The following is a 16745-nucleotide window of genomic DNA, read 5'->3' as shown; positions in this document are numbered from 1 at the left end:
ACAAAAAAATGGTTCTTCAGTAGGTGATGGTTTTTCGTAGAACCACGAATCCTTTTAAAGAACCATTATTTTTCTGTGTGTGTGGGTGTGTGTGTGCGTCCGTGAGGGAGTTATTGTGCACCTCCGTGTGTGTCCACGGCTGACGTGTGGGTGTCCTGCCGGGTACTATGGCCGCATGCTCGAGGACCTTGTGTGGGTGCGGTGACTCACACACTCACAACACCTATTATTGGCTGCCTCGCGCTGCCGGCGGACTCCTCGCTCAACGCTCCTCGCTGTCCGCTGGCCGGGACGAGGACTCTGCATCTCTGTGCGTCGTTTGATCCGTTGTTCCCATTTCGGATTCCTTTCCCCTGCATTTTCTTTTTCCTATACCTGCCAACTCCCTGTGCTGCCGCCGACGCTTCTAACTGGCGTACAAATTGTATCATCCCTCCTGATTAAACGCTTGAGAGACTTTTCTCTCTTCCATATTACCGAAGCTGAAGAAAACACATTTCTATTCTTTTAAATATGGTCTCAAATATAATGGGGAAAAGGATGGGGGGGGGATCCAAATTTAGTCTAAAGCCTCTTTCACACATAGTTCCCGGTAATTTACTGGAATATCCTTGCAGACACCGCGAGGGATTTCCACTATTCATACAGGCATTACATCAGGAAGATTTCCACCCCTATGCCTTTTCACACATGCCAGAATAGATAGAGCCAGGGACAATCCAGCAGTCCATGGAGGTAATGAAACACTTCAGGATGCCGACCGACATAAGAACTCAACGGAAGGATATGATCGTAAAACTCTGGATGTGCGTGATGTGATGCATGTGGCGGAAGACGTCTCTTATTATTATTATTCACGCGTGACCCCATGCAGGAAATGTTTCTGAACAACCCAGGGATGGGTTGCATGTGCGAAAGGGACTTAGATTTTGTTTACATCTGTGGGTCAGGGAGAATTAAGGCATGAGCAGACATCCAATCAATGTGGGTTAGGGTACATATTTGAACAATGAAGCAAAGCCTCTTGCCGAGCTGGGAAAACATGTGGTCATTCTTAGAAGGTGTTATTTTAAACCGCAGTAAACGCATCAGAGAAAAGGATGCATTGTTTCGGGTGATGTCAAGCTTATGGATTTCTACTTCTAAAACTTTTGGCCGACGTGAGAACCGTGAGCTGATGGAGAAGGCAAATAAATGTCCAGCAGAGAGCTCGAGCTGCCAAAGATTTAAGAAGAATAACACCGACTCTCCAAAGTTCAGCCATGAATTGTTTCGTACAGCCACAGCTGGAAGCCGGCCAGTATAAGCCTATGTCCAAATAACTATTGGCCAGTCGAGCGAAGTCTTGCTCAAGGGCAACGCAAGAGTAGTTTTTGCAGTAGTAGCGGCATTTAACTTTGTTGAATTAGAGGTTCTCGGGTTGGTCTAACAATTCATTCTGCTCCTCGCTATTATAAGCTGCTGTTGCCCATGTTGAATCATAAGCAATTTTCCAGGTGACTGCATTGTATCCCCGATTCAGGGCTGGATTTTGTCAAAGTTTAACCAGTGCAGCGCTGTATGGAAGTGAGATTAAAGCAGGAGCTGACTCAGAGGAAATTTGGGGATTTGGACCGTGAGTGTGTAAATATGTATTTCAGGATTTCTTTTTGCCATTTTAACTTTGTTTACAGTGAGATAAACAAACAGGAAATGAAAGAGAGGAGACTACAGGTATCAAAAAGAACCATCAGGATACCTTTTATGAAACAAATGCTTCACAAGTTATGTAATTTGTTGACTGTCAGTCAAAAGATACAACAACTAAACTAACCACACACTGGTACCCTCACTGGGAAAACTGTAATACATTTAAAGCCTGGATGTCAGTTAAGATGGCTTATTTTAAAAAACATTAATATTCTGATGACTACATTATGAAACCAATTAATGTCAAATAGGTATTAACTAGAATTAATTATGCTCCACGCCGCAATGAAAGTGACTGCCTTACTTTATTCAAATGATTATGACTGATGAATTAATTACAAAAGTTTCTAAAATTATACTGTCAAACCCATTTGACTAATTCACTCTAAAAATCGAGTATACCGCATTATCGGTTCTTTATTGTTGCAGGATCTTTCTTTTTTTTCTTTTAATGAAACTTTCAGGGGAAAGAAATGACAAAGCCTTGATTCTTTGGAATCAACTCAACTGGAAACATAATTCTCACTCATGCTGCCAATGTTATTACAATAAACAAACCCCTTGCGGAGCGAAAGCAACAAGAAAGGTTACGCTCATGTCATCCCACAAATCACAAAACATTTGAAAGCCAGCGAAAGGTCTCTTCATTTCATCATGAATGTCGACCGTTTCTGAAGCCCAGCTCCTGCGGCCACTTGGAAGGTGCCTCTGTCATACAAAACAGAGCGGAGTGATTTGCATACACGCATACATTATTTGCAATGTGTGCACACGTTTAAAAAATAAAAGAACGGCCTCTTGCGATGTATAAAATGCCGTCTGTAGTGGAAGAAACGTAATGGCAGAAAGGAGCCAACGCCACTTGTTTGGTTGAGCGTCTTCTCGCTCGTGGTCACGCGGACGTTTACTGTTGCTGGACAATTTAGTTGAAATCCATATTATCATCTCCGCCAGGGGAATCGTATGTGTGTGTGTTCGATGCGTGTGTGGTGTCCCCACGTGACACCTCCTAGTTAAGGTCCTCACAGGGCATTTACAAGTATGTGTGTGTGGTGTCCCCATGCGACACCTCCTAGTTAAGGTCCTCACATGGCCATTACAAGTATGTGTGTGTGGTGTCCCCACGCGACACCTCCTAGTTAAGGTCCTCACAGGGCCATTACAAGTATGTGTGTGTGGTGTCCCAAATGTGACACCTCCTAGTTAAGGTCCTCACAGGGCATTTACAAGTATGTGTGTGTGGTGTCCCCACGCGACACCTCCTAGTTAAGGTCCTCACAGGGCATTTACAAGTATGTGTGTGTGGTGTCCCCACGCGACACCTCCTAGTTAAGGTCCTCACAGGGCATTTACAAGTATGTGTGTGTGGTGTCCCCACATGACACCTCCTAGTTAAGGTCCTCACAGGGCATTTACAAGTATGTGTGTGTGGTGTCCCCACATGACACCTCCTAGTTAAGGTCCTCACAGGGCATTTACAAGTATGTGTGTGTGGTGTCCCCACACGACACCTCCTAGTTAAGGTCCTCACATGGCCATTACAAGTATGTGTGTGTGGTGTCCCCATGTGACACCTCCTAGTTAAGGTCCTCACAGGGCATTTACAAGTATGTGTGTGTGGTGTCCCCACATGACACCTCCTAGTTAAGGTCCTCACAGGGCATTTACAAGTATGTGTGTGTGGTGTCCCCACATGACACCTCCTAGTTAAGGTCCTCACAGGGCATTTACAAGTATGTGTGTGTGGTGTCCCCACGCGACACCTCCTAGTTAAGGTCCTCACATGGCCATTACAAGTATGTGTGTGTGGTGTCCCCATGTGACACCTCCTAGTTAAGGTCCTCACAGGGCCATTACAAGTATGTGTGTGTGGTGTCCCCATGTGACACCTCCTAGTTAAGGTCCTCACAGGGCATTTACAAGTATGTGTGTGTGGTGTCCCCACGCGACACCTCCTAGTTAAGGTCCTCACATGGCCATTACAAGTATGTGTGTGTGGTGTCCCCATGTGACACCTCCTAGTTAAGGTCCTCACAGGGCATTTACAAGTATGTGTGTGTGGTGTCCCCACACGACACCTCCTAGTTAAGGTCCTCACATGGCCATTACAAGTATGTGTGTGTGGTGTCCCCATGTGACACCTCCTAGTTAAGGTCCTCACAGGGCATTTACAAGTATGTGTGTGTGGTGTCCCCACGCGACACCTCCTAGTCAAGGTCCTCGAAGGGCTGCAATTACAAGTATGTGTGTTTATGTGTGTGTGTGTGTGTGTGTGTGTGTGTGCGTCCGTGAGCTATAAGCGAGCGAAAGCCACTTTTGGTTAAGTTTAGTTAAGTGTTGTTGGCATGCTTTTTGTTATTGCTCGGGAGGGAAGCGAAATAATTCTCTCTTGCTGTGATTTTGACCAAAAATGACATTGTGAAACCTTCGGGGGTCGCCTTGAGGCAACAATCATCCCCAATGTTTACACACTCCGAATGTTCTTTGGGGATTGTGTCAGGGAATCTGCTGCACATACTGCATAAGACACAATGCATGATTATAAAACAACACGCCATCAACATCTGCTTTTGTCAAACTTTTTAAAGATACAAAACTCTTTTTATAAAGTTTCCCATCGAGTTGCCAGAGTCCTGATCCACGGGGTACTCTCATCGCGGCGGATCTGAAACGCCGCTTGTGTCAGTCACACACAGTATTCACGCTCTCTCCCACCCGTCTGCCCTTTTTTTCCCTCCGACTGCTTGTGCATTTTTACTGCTTTTATCCTCATCGTGACATTCTGGGAGAGCAGTAATTCTTGGCAGCTTCGACGGATGATTCGGTCTCCCGGAGCGTCTTCACAGTGAAAAGGCGTCGGGGGAACGCTTTGACTCGTTCTCACTCATCTGGAATTTATTTTCTCTGTGGTACGGGGGGCGAAAAAAAAACATGTTACTACACAAGCCGTCAAAGCTCCCACGGGTTAAACTGGGCTAACTCTTTGCGGCACTTCCTGAAATACAACACCGCAGTCGTTTTCCAGAAATAGAACAAATAATGCCTATTCATCCGGCTAATATAGCAACTTACTTTCTCCGTGTTTAAGCTCCAGCTTCCTGTTTCAAAAAGGATCATCATATTAAGGAAGCAAGGAGACCACTCAAATATTGTGGATATTTTCTTTCAGGTTCAGGGCTCGGGAGCTAAACCAACCTCTCTCACAAACGCAGAATCATCTCCAAGCTATGAAACAATGAATACCTTCTTCAAGTTTAACGAGAGTCTGATCTGCCTCCAACTAATCAACACACTAACCATTAGCAGTCTGCAGTGCTGCTGCAGGCCGCTCGGATCCCATTTCTCTGACTCGTGGGCCGAGTCTCTGCATGCCAATGTGCCTGGCAGCTGCCCAGGTGTCGACCCAGTCAATTTAGACCGGCCATCTTTATTTCTTTTATTTCTCTTTTTTATCGCCTCACCTTCTTGCAGAACAGTCATCGCTTTCCACTGCACCCAAGGACAACCAACCAAACAACGTTGTTTTTATTTTTTACTTGCAATAACTAATTAAGAACCTAGAAATACACGTCGACCAATCATGTCGTTGCATCTCCTCTGGACCTCTGCGCCATCATGTTATCCCTCTGATTGAGAGCAATCGGATTAGAAAGTGAGCGAGACGGGCAGTCTGATGGCCGATGGCGAGCCAAGGCGGCCTGGCTCCATGTTATCGCGGCTCTAAAGCAACACGACGTATGCCCGCCCCCCCCCACCCCGGTCTTGTCACGGCTCCCTACTGTCTAGTGCAACGGGGATGACGAGGAGTCTAAATGTCGACGCGGTAGCTAACCTTGGCCGGGGACTCGAGGGGGGGAGGGGGGGGGGGGCGAGGCAGGCTCTTAGGAAGAGGAGCGAGCCACAGACAGAAAGTAATACAGCTGGAAGCCCTTGACTCGTCCCCTGGGAGGGAAACAACAATCTATTGCTTTCAGAGGGCCGTCCCTGAACTCATCAGGCGACACAGGTTTCACTAAAGTGGAGCGGATTAAGTAGAGGCATATGTCGGGGGTGGGGGGATGTCAGTGTGAATGAATAATGTGATGGAAACTAAATAAGTTGCAGCAGAGACTTACTTAAAGCCAACCGCGTGTGTGTGTGTGTCTTTGTGATTTAGGCAGACATTTGATGTGAATACACACCTACATTAGCAGGACATTTGGTATTAGTGTGTGTGTGTGTGTGTGTAGGATTACTGATTTGTTTTGCTTTGGTGCTTTATGTGTGATGGTGGTAAAGCTTAATGACTTTTCTATAACAAATTGAGCAATAAAAAACACTTACAACTATAACGCTGGGCTTTTGATTAGGCATTAATCCTATTTTTTTTTTTGGCTCATGGAACTCCAAGCTGAAAGAATCCGCCCGGCCCATTATCACTTTGAGAGGGCTTCACAGATTGCTATAGCGTCACACATTCCAGAAGAGACGGGTCGACCTGGAGTCACGTTTAGGTCTGATGGAGGGACGGCTCAATATTACACACACTCTTACACACACTCTTACTCGCCTTACAACGCGTTGCTTGTGAGGCAGTACGCTCTGCCTGCACCCCTTAAGGTTTTCAGATTCAATCGTTTCATTTAAACTCCATCTCAGAACATTCCTGCTTACACTGGCATTTGTTTAATTTAAATATGCTATGGCCTGCTTGTTATCTTCTGTTTATTTATTATTCCTGCACCATCTTTTACAGTGTATTGTACGTTGCTCTTTTAACTGTTGAAATGTTTTGGCCCCTGTTGTTGCCTAATTGTTTTAAATCACTACTCTACTGCACTATGTGACTCTTTGTCTGTAATAAGTGGAATATAAATACACTTTATTTACTTTGTAACTTACACTTGTGAGAAAAACATCCGACTCATCAGCTGCTCGACGTTCCGCTTTCTTAAAAATCGAGTTGCGCGGCGATACGTCTGAGCCGGAGCGCTAGCAGCAGAGTGAAGGCGATAACTCCTCGGGGGTTCGCCGCTATCGGACCACTTTCACAACCGACTGACGGATGAAGATTTAAGTTTGGGTATTTTGTCCGGGTTCAGTTCTCAGTCAGCGGCGTCCGGACAGCCGCTCGGTCAAAAGGCGACATTTCATCTGTCAAAATGTGCCAGAGGATTGAAGTCGCTGAGCTTTTTTAAAATTTATTTTGTAGACTTGGCTGGCAGTTTGTGAAGGCTGTACAGTTGAAGGATAGAGTTAGTAATAAACATTAGTTGAATGTGACTTCAGTGAGAAATGGCAAACCTTTCTAAAAAAGGTATGTGGCGCTCAGATTGAATGCTGTATTCAAACCAGGGTATTATATCATCATATTATTAACTATCATAGCCTGGTGTCCGCACCACAATAACAATTGTTCATGAGTCTATATGTCCATCTGTCTGTCTGTCTATAAGTCTAACTGCTGTCTATATGTCCATCCATCTGCCTTCCTGTCTATATGTCCATCTGCCTGCCTGTCTGTCTATATGTCCATCTGCCTGCCTGCCTGTCTATATGTCCATCTGTCTGTCTGCCTGTCTACAGGACTGTCTCAGAAAATTAGAATATTGTGATGAAGTTCTTTATTTTCTGTAATACAATTAAAAAAACAAAAATGTCATGCATTCTGGATTCATTACAAATCAACTGAAATATTGCAAGCCTTTTATTCTGATTTATTGCTGATTATGGCTTACAGCTTAAGAAAACTCTAAAATCCTATCTCTAAATATTAGAATATCATGAAAAAGTATACTAGTAGGGTATTAAACAAATCACTTGAATTGTCTAATTAACTCGAAACACCTGCAAGGGTTTCCTGAGCCTTGACAAACACTCAGCTGTTATAAATCTTTTTTTTTACTTGGTCTGAGGAAATATTAAAATTTTATGAGATAGGATTTTAGAGTTTTCTTAAGCTGTAAGCCATAATCAGCAATATTAAAAGAATAAAAGGCTTGCAATATTTCAGTTGATTTGTAATGAATCCAGAATGCATGACATTTTTGTTTTTTTAATTGCATTACAGAAAATAAAGAACTTTATCACAATATTATAATTTTCTGAGACAGTCCTGTATATGTCCATCTGTCTGTCTGTCTATAAGTCTATCTGCTGTCTATATGTCCATCTGTCTGTCTGCCTCTTTATATGTCCATCCATCTGCCTTCCTGTCTATATGTCCATCTGTCTGTCTGCCTGTCTATATGTCCATCTGTCTGCCTGTCTGTCTATATGTCCATCTGTCTGTCTGTCTATATGTCCATCTGTCTGTCTGTCTATATGTCCATCTGTCTGTCTGTCTTCCTGTCTATATGTCCATCTGTCTGTCTGTCTATATGTCCATCTGTCTGTCTGTCTATATGTCCATATGTCTGTCTGTCTTCCTGTCTATATGTCCATCTGTCTGTCTATATGTCCATATGTCTGTATATATGTCCATATGTCTGTCTGTCTTCCTGTCTATATGTCCATCTGTCTGTCTATATGTCCATATGTCTGTCTGTCTTCCTGTCTATATGTCCATCTGTCTGTCTGTCTTCCTGTCTATATGTCCATATGTCTGTCTGTCTTCCTCTCTGTCTGTCTTCCTGTCTATATGTCCATATGTCTGTCTGTCTTCCTGTCTATATGTCCATATGTCTGTCTCTCTTCCTGTCTATATGTCCATCTGTCTGTCTTCCTGTCTATATGTCTGTCTGTCTGCCTGTCTATATGTCTGTCTGTCTGTCTGCCTGTCTATATGTCCATCTGTCTGTCTGCCTGTCTATATGTCCATCTGTCTGTCTGCCTGTCTGTCCGACTAACAGCAGTGTAGGCCGAGCAGCAGCGGCTAGCAGTACATAACTAGTGCTGTTGGTTAAGACATCCCATAATAATCTTTACGGTCGGCCCGACAGAGGAAGGAGGAGCAGAGCAAGGGATGAGGATCACCGACGGAGAGATGGAGACGCACGTGTTATACAAGGAGGACACGTGTTAGAAGAGAATCGATCTCCGCCCTTCGTGCTCCGCCACGTTCACGGAGAGGCGGAGCGGCTCCGCTGCGACCTCCGGGCCGGAGGGCGGGATTTATGGAGTCAGGTCAATGACATCATCACTTTCAACGTGCATCGCCGTTGTCGCGCCAACAGAAGACCAGAGACGGAAAAAGCACCTCGAGATAGGGCCGCGCGATGAAGTGACGACCAATCACCTTTTAGGATTAAATTAAGAAAATTTACTTTTTATAAACGAGTACTTCCCAAAAACTCAAAGCCTGCCCCCTGGTGGCGAAACCAGATGTTTTTCGGATCCCCTTTTTTTAGCCTGTGAACTTTCAAAGAAAAGTAATATACTGCATGTTAAAATAATAAAAAAGAAAAAAAGAAGTCTTATTTTTAAATCCTATGCAAAGATTAGCAGGAATTAGCAACAGAAAATCAATCAATATTTAAATTGAGTAATCTTGATCTCAATATGTTCATCTAAAACCCTGCAGGTGCAGTGTTTGGGATTGACTCCCGTTAAGAGGAGTTTAAGCCTCTGCAGGAAGTGAATTACTCAAAAAGCCCACACGAGAGGAGATATTAAAACAAGAACATGGACAGCTTCTCGCTGAAGTTTAGCGAGGACTCAATTCAAGCTGCACTCTATAAGCCCCGGGTTGTCGGAGGGACCAATCGAGGATCTTTCAAATGGCAGACATACAATCACTATTCCAAAAAAGCAGCTTATAGATATCCGGCAGGTTTTATATTTTGATTTTACAGATATCTCTGTGCAGGTGATATATTCGTCATTCACTTTCTTTTTTTACTGGAAAAAAACTTCAATACCGCCTGAAAAAAGTGGGAAAATCTGAGTGGTGAACTATTTTCTTTTCTCCTCGAGGTCTCAGAAGTATTTGTGATTTCCAAGAACATCGCTTTTCTTTGTTTGTGTTTTGCTTTTGGTTTTGTATGTTTTTTTAAATGTTTTGTACTATCTGGACCTTGAGTCTGTAATAAAAGTTTGATTTCATATAAACATTTAAACACTTAAAAAGCTTAAAACAAGACGTAAACATATGCATGGATGTATGCTATAGGAGGGTATGTGTAATATCCAGTTAAGGAGCTTTCACTGCAGATTGTTTTGATGTGTCAAATCAATAAATAAGACGCTTTTAAAAACCGGGCTGGAATCCCTGTGACGCGAGTATATAACACGGGCGATTAGGTGTGAAAGAGTGCAATCATACAACATCGATCAGAAAAGCCTGGCTTGAGTATCGAGTGAAGAAAAGAGCTTTTTAAAAAGGAGGCAAGAGGAGAAAGAGCTGAGATGAGTTTTCAGAACCACGGACAGCTCATAAAACCAAAGGGCCTCACAAGGTGTCCTGATCAATCCTTCCCGTACACACATCAGACGCTCTGTGTCCCTCATTGGTCAACAGGTGTTACACAGTCACATTCAATAAAGAAGAAGAAGAGCACACTGGATGAACGTGGTGCCGCCAGGTCTACAGCTTCAGAGCACATGGGGCCCAACTGCTCACACACACACACACTCACACAAACACAGGCGCACCACACACGCATACACACAGATGCACCACACACACACACACACACTCACACAAACACAGGCGCACCACACACGCACACACACACACAGACGCACCACACACACACAAACACAGGCGCACCACACACACGAAAACAAACAAACACAGACGCACCACACACGCACACACACACACTCACACAGGCGCACCACACACACACACAGGCGCACCACACACAAACACACACTCACACATACACACACATGCATGTACTCACACACAGGCGCACTACACACACACACATACACTTACATGCACACACACTCACACACACACACTCACACCGGTGTGGTTACCAGCTGTCTTGAAGGTGTCCGGTTACAGTCCCGGAGGTCCAGTGGTCACGGTAACGCTGCCGCATCACAAGTAGAGCCAACAAATAGAGCCAACAAGTAGAGCCAACTAATAGAGCGAACTAATAGAGCCCCGAGCCGTTTCCAGCAGATCGATCCGCCTCCATGAATTGCTCGTTTCACGCGGAGAGGTCAAAGTTCAAACTCGTTCATGTTGTAACACGTCTGGCTTCATCTGCTCAACCGAAGCGAGGAAACTTTCTGCAGAACATGATGTAGAAGAAGCTGTTTTCTGTATTAATTACTCGATGTTTTGTACGTAACACATTCTTCTATAAATCTAACTTAATTGTGTAGATTAAGTTAACTAATATATTTTAATTAAAGTGTACTAAATTGTTCGCATTACGTTACTTGACTTTCCAGTAAAGTCAACTTCATTTTGTATGTTAATTTAACTTACATGTGCTTCTAAATTAAAGTTGATTTAACTTCATTTTGTAAGTTAAATCAAGTTGAATTTGCTTGTAAATGTACATCGAATTGACATTTTTTAATCAAGTTGACTGGACTTCACAAATTAAGTGGACTTAACTTGGATAATTGATTATTTACATACAAAACTGTAAGTAATTCATACCAAAAAAACGCTTTGCTTATTCTATGCAATACATGTGTGCAAAAAGTTGTATTAAGTAGCTCAAGCAGGATATTTGTACCAGAGTCTTAATACGCATGCAGACACACAAAGGACAGAGTCTGTGCGAACAGCGTGCTGCAGGTCAATGACGCTGCATGACCTGCACCCTGTGGAGAGGATGGATGCGCGCATGCGTAAATTGCTGCACGTGTGCGCAGAAAAAAAGAAACTCACAAACTCACCTTCACTGCTTCGGCGTGAGTGACTTTGTCGAACACTCGGTCGTTGACTTTCATGATCTGGTCCCCGATCCGGAGACCCTCTTTCTCCGCCAGGCTGCCGGGCTCCACCAGGGACACGTAGATGCCGACCCCGTGCTCCGAGCCGCCCCGGATGCTGAAGCCCAGGCCCTCGTTGCTCTTGTGCCGCTTCATGGTGACCTGGCGCATCTCGCCCGGCGGCTCGTGGACGAAGTTCCTGCCGAGCAGCGGCACCAGGGGAGCCGTCCCGTCGCTGCTGGTGCTGAAGCTGTCCGGCGAGCCGCGCAACGCCACCTGGTGCTCGGGCGGCTTGCTCGGCGAAAAACGCCCCGGGGGAGGAGCGGCGGGACCGGCGCCGGGCAAGTCGCCCGGGGGCGGCTCGGCGTCGCCGTTGCTCGTCGCGCCTAAATCCGATTTCAAGTAGAGGCCCTCCGAGGTATACTGCTCGAAGAGCAGCTGGTCGGAGCGCGGGATGACCAGCCGCAGCATGGGCAGAAGTTGCCGCTTGCTGGGCGCGTTGAGGATGACGTTGAGGGTCTGCACCAGGTCGTACACGTTGCGCTTGGAGTGGTACACGTTGAGGCAGTGGATGAACTGCTCCCTCTCGAAGTCGTTGAGCAGCAGGTTGAGCGCGTTGTGCAGCTTGCGCACGTTGGCCGACAGCGTCCGCGCGCTGGACGCCACCGAGTTCGCCGAGGAGCTGAGCGACATGCGCTCCAGGTCCGTGCTGCTCATCCTGACCCGCGCGGAGGGGGTGGGCGGGCGGGTGAGGAGGGACGCGGCGCCGCGCCTGATGCGAGGTTAGAGAGCGGGCATCGCGGGCAGCAGCAGGCGGCGGCGGCGGAGCGGGATCCGACCGGCGCTTGGCATCACGACCGCCGGAAGACGCGCAGCACTCCGGTTAGATCCATGTTCCCGACAGATGATCCGCTTATTACTAATTCGCTGGGTAGAGCAATGAAAAGGCGGGGAGCGGAGCGCGGGGGGGGGGGGGGGGGGCAATTAAGTCTAACTAATTCGATTTCACAGTTGACACAAATTAATTTACACTTACCCAGGATTTAGCGCTCAGCGGTTGGATCGCGCAAACTTCGCTTTCGCGAGCGCGGTGCGTTGAGATCGGAGAGGACGCGCAACAGCTCCGTCCGCCCCTCCGTCGGAGAGCTTATAGCGAAGAGCCGCGCAGGAGGACCTCAGCCCCGCGTGTCATTAGCCCGCGAGCCGAGCCGAGCCGCCGCGTCAGCAGAGCTCCACAACCGCAGAACTTAAGACGCTTCTGTTGGTTCTTGGTCCCATTTTTCCCTGGCGCGCGCGCGCGCGAGACCAAGAAGGAGGTATTAAAAAAGAAAAAAAGTTATTTTGTTCTTGCTCCTGCTCGGCGTCCCGACTAGTCCGTTATACAATCCCGCCCTCCCCCCGGTGGGGTCTCGGTTCTGGGTCCAAAAAACGACGTCAAGCTCCCAACCCAAAACAACAACAAAATAGCTCTTCAGCGGCGTTTACGCGGAGGAGGCGACGCGTCCTCGAGGTGTGCGTCGGTTTCGGTTCGGTGTCCGTTATCCGACTGCCTGCTTGGTGTCTCCGTTACTACAGCGACGGAGAGGGGGGCGGGTCTCCAGCCTGACCGTCCTCTTGTCAGGAAGTGACGCATGCCTCGCGAGGCCAATACGTCGCTTTGGTCATTACCGACAACGTGCGCTCGCGCTCCCCGTGCACACTTCCGCCACCAGTAACTGAACAGTCTGACTGTAATTGAACGTTACAGTAGCGCGCGCGCCCTCTGGGACTGTGAGCTTTGTGGGGTTTTGATTTAAAATGAAATAGTATTCATAAGGCAGGGGGTCTAACTTTATTTTATTTATTTTATTTATTTTATTTATTTTATTTATTTTATTTATTTTATTTATTTTATTTATTATTTAAATATATAAACACTCACATTATTGTCTTTCTACACGCTGGCCTCTAGGAAGAATTCAAAAGAATGAAACATAACAGTGGGACCAGCTGGTTGTTTCTCTACAGGTGGAACAACTTGCTCACTCAGGTACGTCACGTGTCTGCTTGTGAATGCGTGAACGAGTCTTGACCACAGGGGGCAGCACTGAGTCACTCTTCACCACGAAATGACTTTATTATCACCGCTTCTAAAGAGGACACGTCCCAGTCCAGCCTGAGCAAGAAGAAGAAGAAAAAACTATATTTTAATGTTTATATGGATTAAAAAAAGACAAGATAATTGCTCTGTACTGCAATGTGTAGCATTATGTATCTCTGTACTGAGAAAATATGAATTCATTTTTCTATCAAATGCTTAATTTCCATGTTGTAAGAGCCTTTAATATACTGTGTGTGTGTGTGTGTGTGTGTGTGTGTGTGTGTGTGTGTGTGTGTGTGTGTGTGTGTGTGTGTGTGTGTGTGTGTGTGTGTGTGTGTGTGTGTGTGTGTGTGTGTGTGTGTGTGTGTGTGTGTGTGTGACCTGAATACAAAGAAGAAACATAATGCATTTCAAAGGTGTTTTAGTGGCTGTCGGTATAGATTCAGTCCCAGTGTGACCTGGAGTCTCTCCTGAATGTCAGACTTTAGTGAGGACCATGAAATTAAATCGCATCTCATAAAAAGAAGAAATAAATGACAATTCACACCAGAAGACATAATGCTCCTCATGTGTGTGTGTGTGTGTCATCATTTCCTTCTTCCTCTCTACAAACATCCATATTTGCCTGCAGGTCTTGGAGTGGTTTCTGCTAGAATCCCTGATCCAGGCCAAAAGGAGCCGAGTGGAGGCGAACTCGTTTCCCCGAGTGATCGATCACAAGTGCAGAACGGCGAGATGGCGACTGGCAGGTCGCCAGGTCATTGACAAACAACGGCGTGCGGTCTTGGCACGGGTTTCTAAAGCGAGGGACTTTGCTTCATATCTGCAGCCAAATCTTCCTTCTGCGTTATTAACCATGTAACCGAGGTGTTATGAAGGTGTTATTGTGACTCTATAGGGGCGGGGCTGGGTGATGGACGTACTAATGTCAAAGTAATTCACGAGGCCGATGCACTTGGAATATTGAACGACCGACTTCGGATAAAAAAATGGTCTTTTTGGAAGAATGAATTTAAAAAAGGAATGAATATCAGAGGAGCGATGGAGGTTAAAGCAGAGCTGACGGAAATCACAGATGAATCCGGCACTCCGTGTCCTGAAGGTGTCATAAGAGATAAGAATCATAAGAGATGAGAATCATAAGAGATGAGAATCAACACACGTGGTTCAGAGGAGAGGAGCAGCTCCCTCATCACCAGTTAATCAGAGCCCAACATGATATCTTCAGATTGCTACCAACGCTTACATAATAAGACGTCTAATTTACGATGTTGAAGAAAAGCCATTATTTCATCAACAAAATGTTGCATTTTTATTTTTTGTACTCCATAAAGACTCACCAGATTTAGACCGTGGACGTAAGCCTGCCATAGGCTGTCGCTTTCATCATCCTGGAAAATGGCCACGGTAATACCGATTTTTAAATCTGGGGATAAGGAAATAATGTCCAACTACAGACCTATCTGCATCCTCCCCTGTGTCTCTAAGGTAGCTGAGAAATGGGTGTCAAAACTAATCACCAAACATTTAGACAAAGGTTTTGTTCCTCTCCACCCAATGCAGTTTGGTTTTCGTGCTCAACACTCCACTGAGACAGCTAACTGTGTCTTTGTGGAAAAGGTTAAATGTATGTTGGACACAAGCCCGTATGTGGGTGCTGTATTCCTAGACCTCAGGAAAGCTTTTGACACTGTTGACCACCAAGTGCTCCTGACAAAGCTGACTTATTTCAACTTTTCAGCAGACTCAATACAGTGGCTAGAGTCATATTTATCAAACAGAAAACAGAGTGTTTTGGTCAACGGTGCCAAATCCCCATACCTTGTCAACCCTGTAGGGGTTCCACAAGGTTCCATTCTTGGACCATTACTGTTTTCACTGTACATAAATGACTTACCTAATGTATGTCCTGAGTTAAATGTACAAATGTATGCCGATGATGCGGTCATCTTTGTACAGGGAAAAAATACTGAAATGATCTCATTGTGTCTCTCAAATGCTTTGGACAAGGTCCAACACTGGCTGAACAACATTTGCTTACAGTTAAATGCAAAAAAAACGGTGTGCATGATGTTCAGTAAACGACCAGTCGTAATCGAAGGATCAAATGTGTTTTTAAACGGAGCAGAACTACAACTAGTCCCCCACTTCAAGTATCTTGGGGTCATACTAGACTCAAACTTGAATTTTAAAAAACATATTAAAAAAATCTCCAACACCATAAAATTAAATCTGCAAAATTTTAAACAAATTATACCCTTCTTAACCATCAATGCTGCAAAGTCATACCTCCACTGTATGATCTTTTCTCACATTGAATACTGTTTTACAAATTGGTCGTTTGCCTGTGCCACAAACCTGAAACCAATACAACAGCTGTACAAGAGGGCTATCAAGGTGTTTGACAGAAAGCCTAATTCATACCACCACTGTACTATTCTTGAGAAACACCATTTCCTGAGTTTTGACAATTTAAAGTCTTTTAAAAGTATGGGTTTTATTTATAAATGTTTACATGGACTGGCTCCCCCTCCCTTAGGGGAGTTCATCCACAGAAAAAACACTGGACGCTCCACCAGGTCAGAAACCAGAGGAGACTGTGAAGTCCCCCATAGACGGACCACTTTTGGCCAAAATGTCCTCTCCGTTAAAGGAAGCTCATTGTGGAATAGCCTCCCAACTCAGATACGGGATTGTGCCACCCTCAACAGCTTTAAAGGTCAACTAAAAGAATGGTTGAGAAACACACAGACGTGCAATCACCGCTAAATGCACTTTAGCATAGGGGTATTCTCCTCTTGCACTTTATGTAGCACTTTTATCTTATCTTGTATTGCATTTTACATGTCACTGCTGCTATATTGTACTGCCATGTGGTAAATACTCATGTATGCTGCTCTTGCTCTTTTTGCATATCATGTATTTAATATTTTACAAATGTCATGTTATTATATATTGTACGTCAGGGACTACGGATGGAAATTAGCTCAAAGCTATAATCTGGCATATTTACACTGAAAACATAACCTGTCTAAAGTGTTCATTAATGTGCTTTGTCCCTCTTCAAATAAAACGATTAACTAACTAACTAACTTCATGGTCTGAGATGCTATTGGACACAATAATAAGATCGGAATGGGTTTATCTTTAATAATGG

General features: G+C 45.0%; 1 protein-coding gene across 2 annotated transcripts in view; it reads right to left on the bottom strand.

Moving 5' to 3' along the window:
• The window catches only part of whrna (whirlin a), a 145628-nt gene extending 132565 nt beyond the window's left edge, over window positions 1–13063 (bottom strand). For both annotated transcript variants that reach the window (XM_056433340.1, XM_056433342.1), the window contains exons 1-2: window positions 12545–13063; window positions 11473–12435 (exon numbers count right to left, since the gene is read on the bottom strand). In XM_056433340.1, the coding sequence (XP_056289315.1) occupies window positions 11473–12225 (753 nt within the window). In that variant the 5' untranslated portion in view covers window positions 12226–12435; window positions 12545–13063. The remainder of the gene's footprint in view (window positions 1–11472; window positions 12436–12544) is intronic.
• Window positions 13064–16745: the final 3682 nt, after the last annotated feature.

This window comes from Pseudoliparis swirei, chromosome 15 (assembly GCF_029220125.1).
Source record: "Pseudoliparis swirei isolate HS2019 ecotype Mariana Trench chromosome 15, NWPU_hadal_v1, whole genome shotgun sequence".
In the NCBI taxonomy this organism is placed as follows: Eukaryota; Metazoa; Chordata; class Actinopteri; order Perciformes; family Liparidae; genus Pseudoliparis; species Pseudoliparis swirei.
The sequence above is the reverse complement of the archived record's forward strand: the minus strand, read 5'-3'. Positions and strand labels throughout refer to the sequence as shown.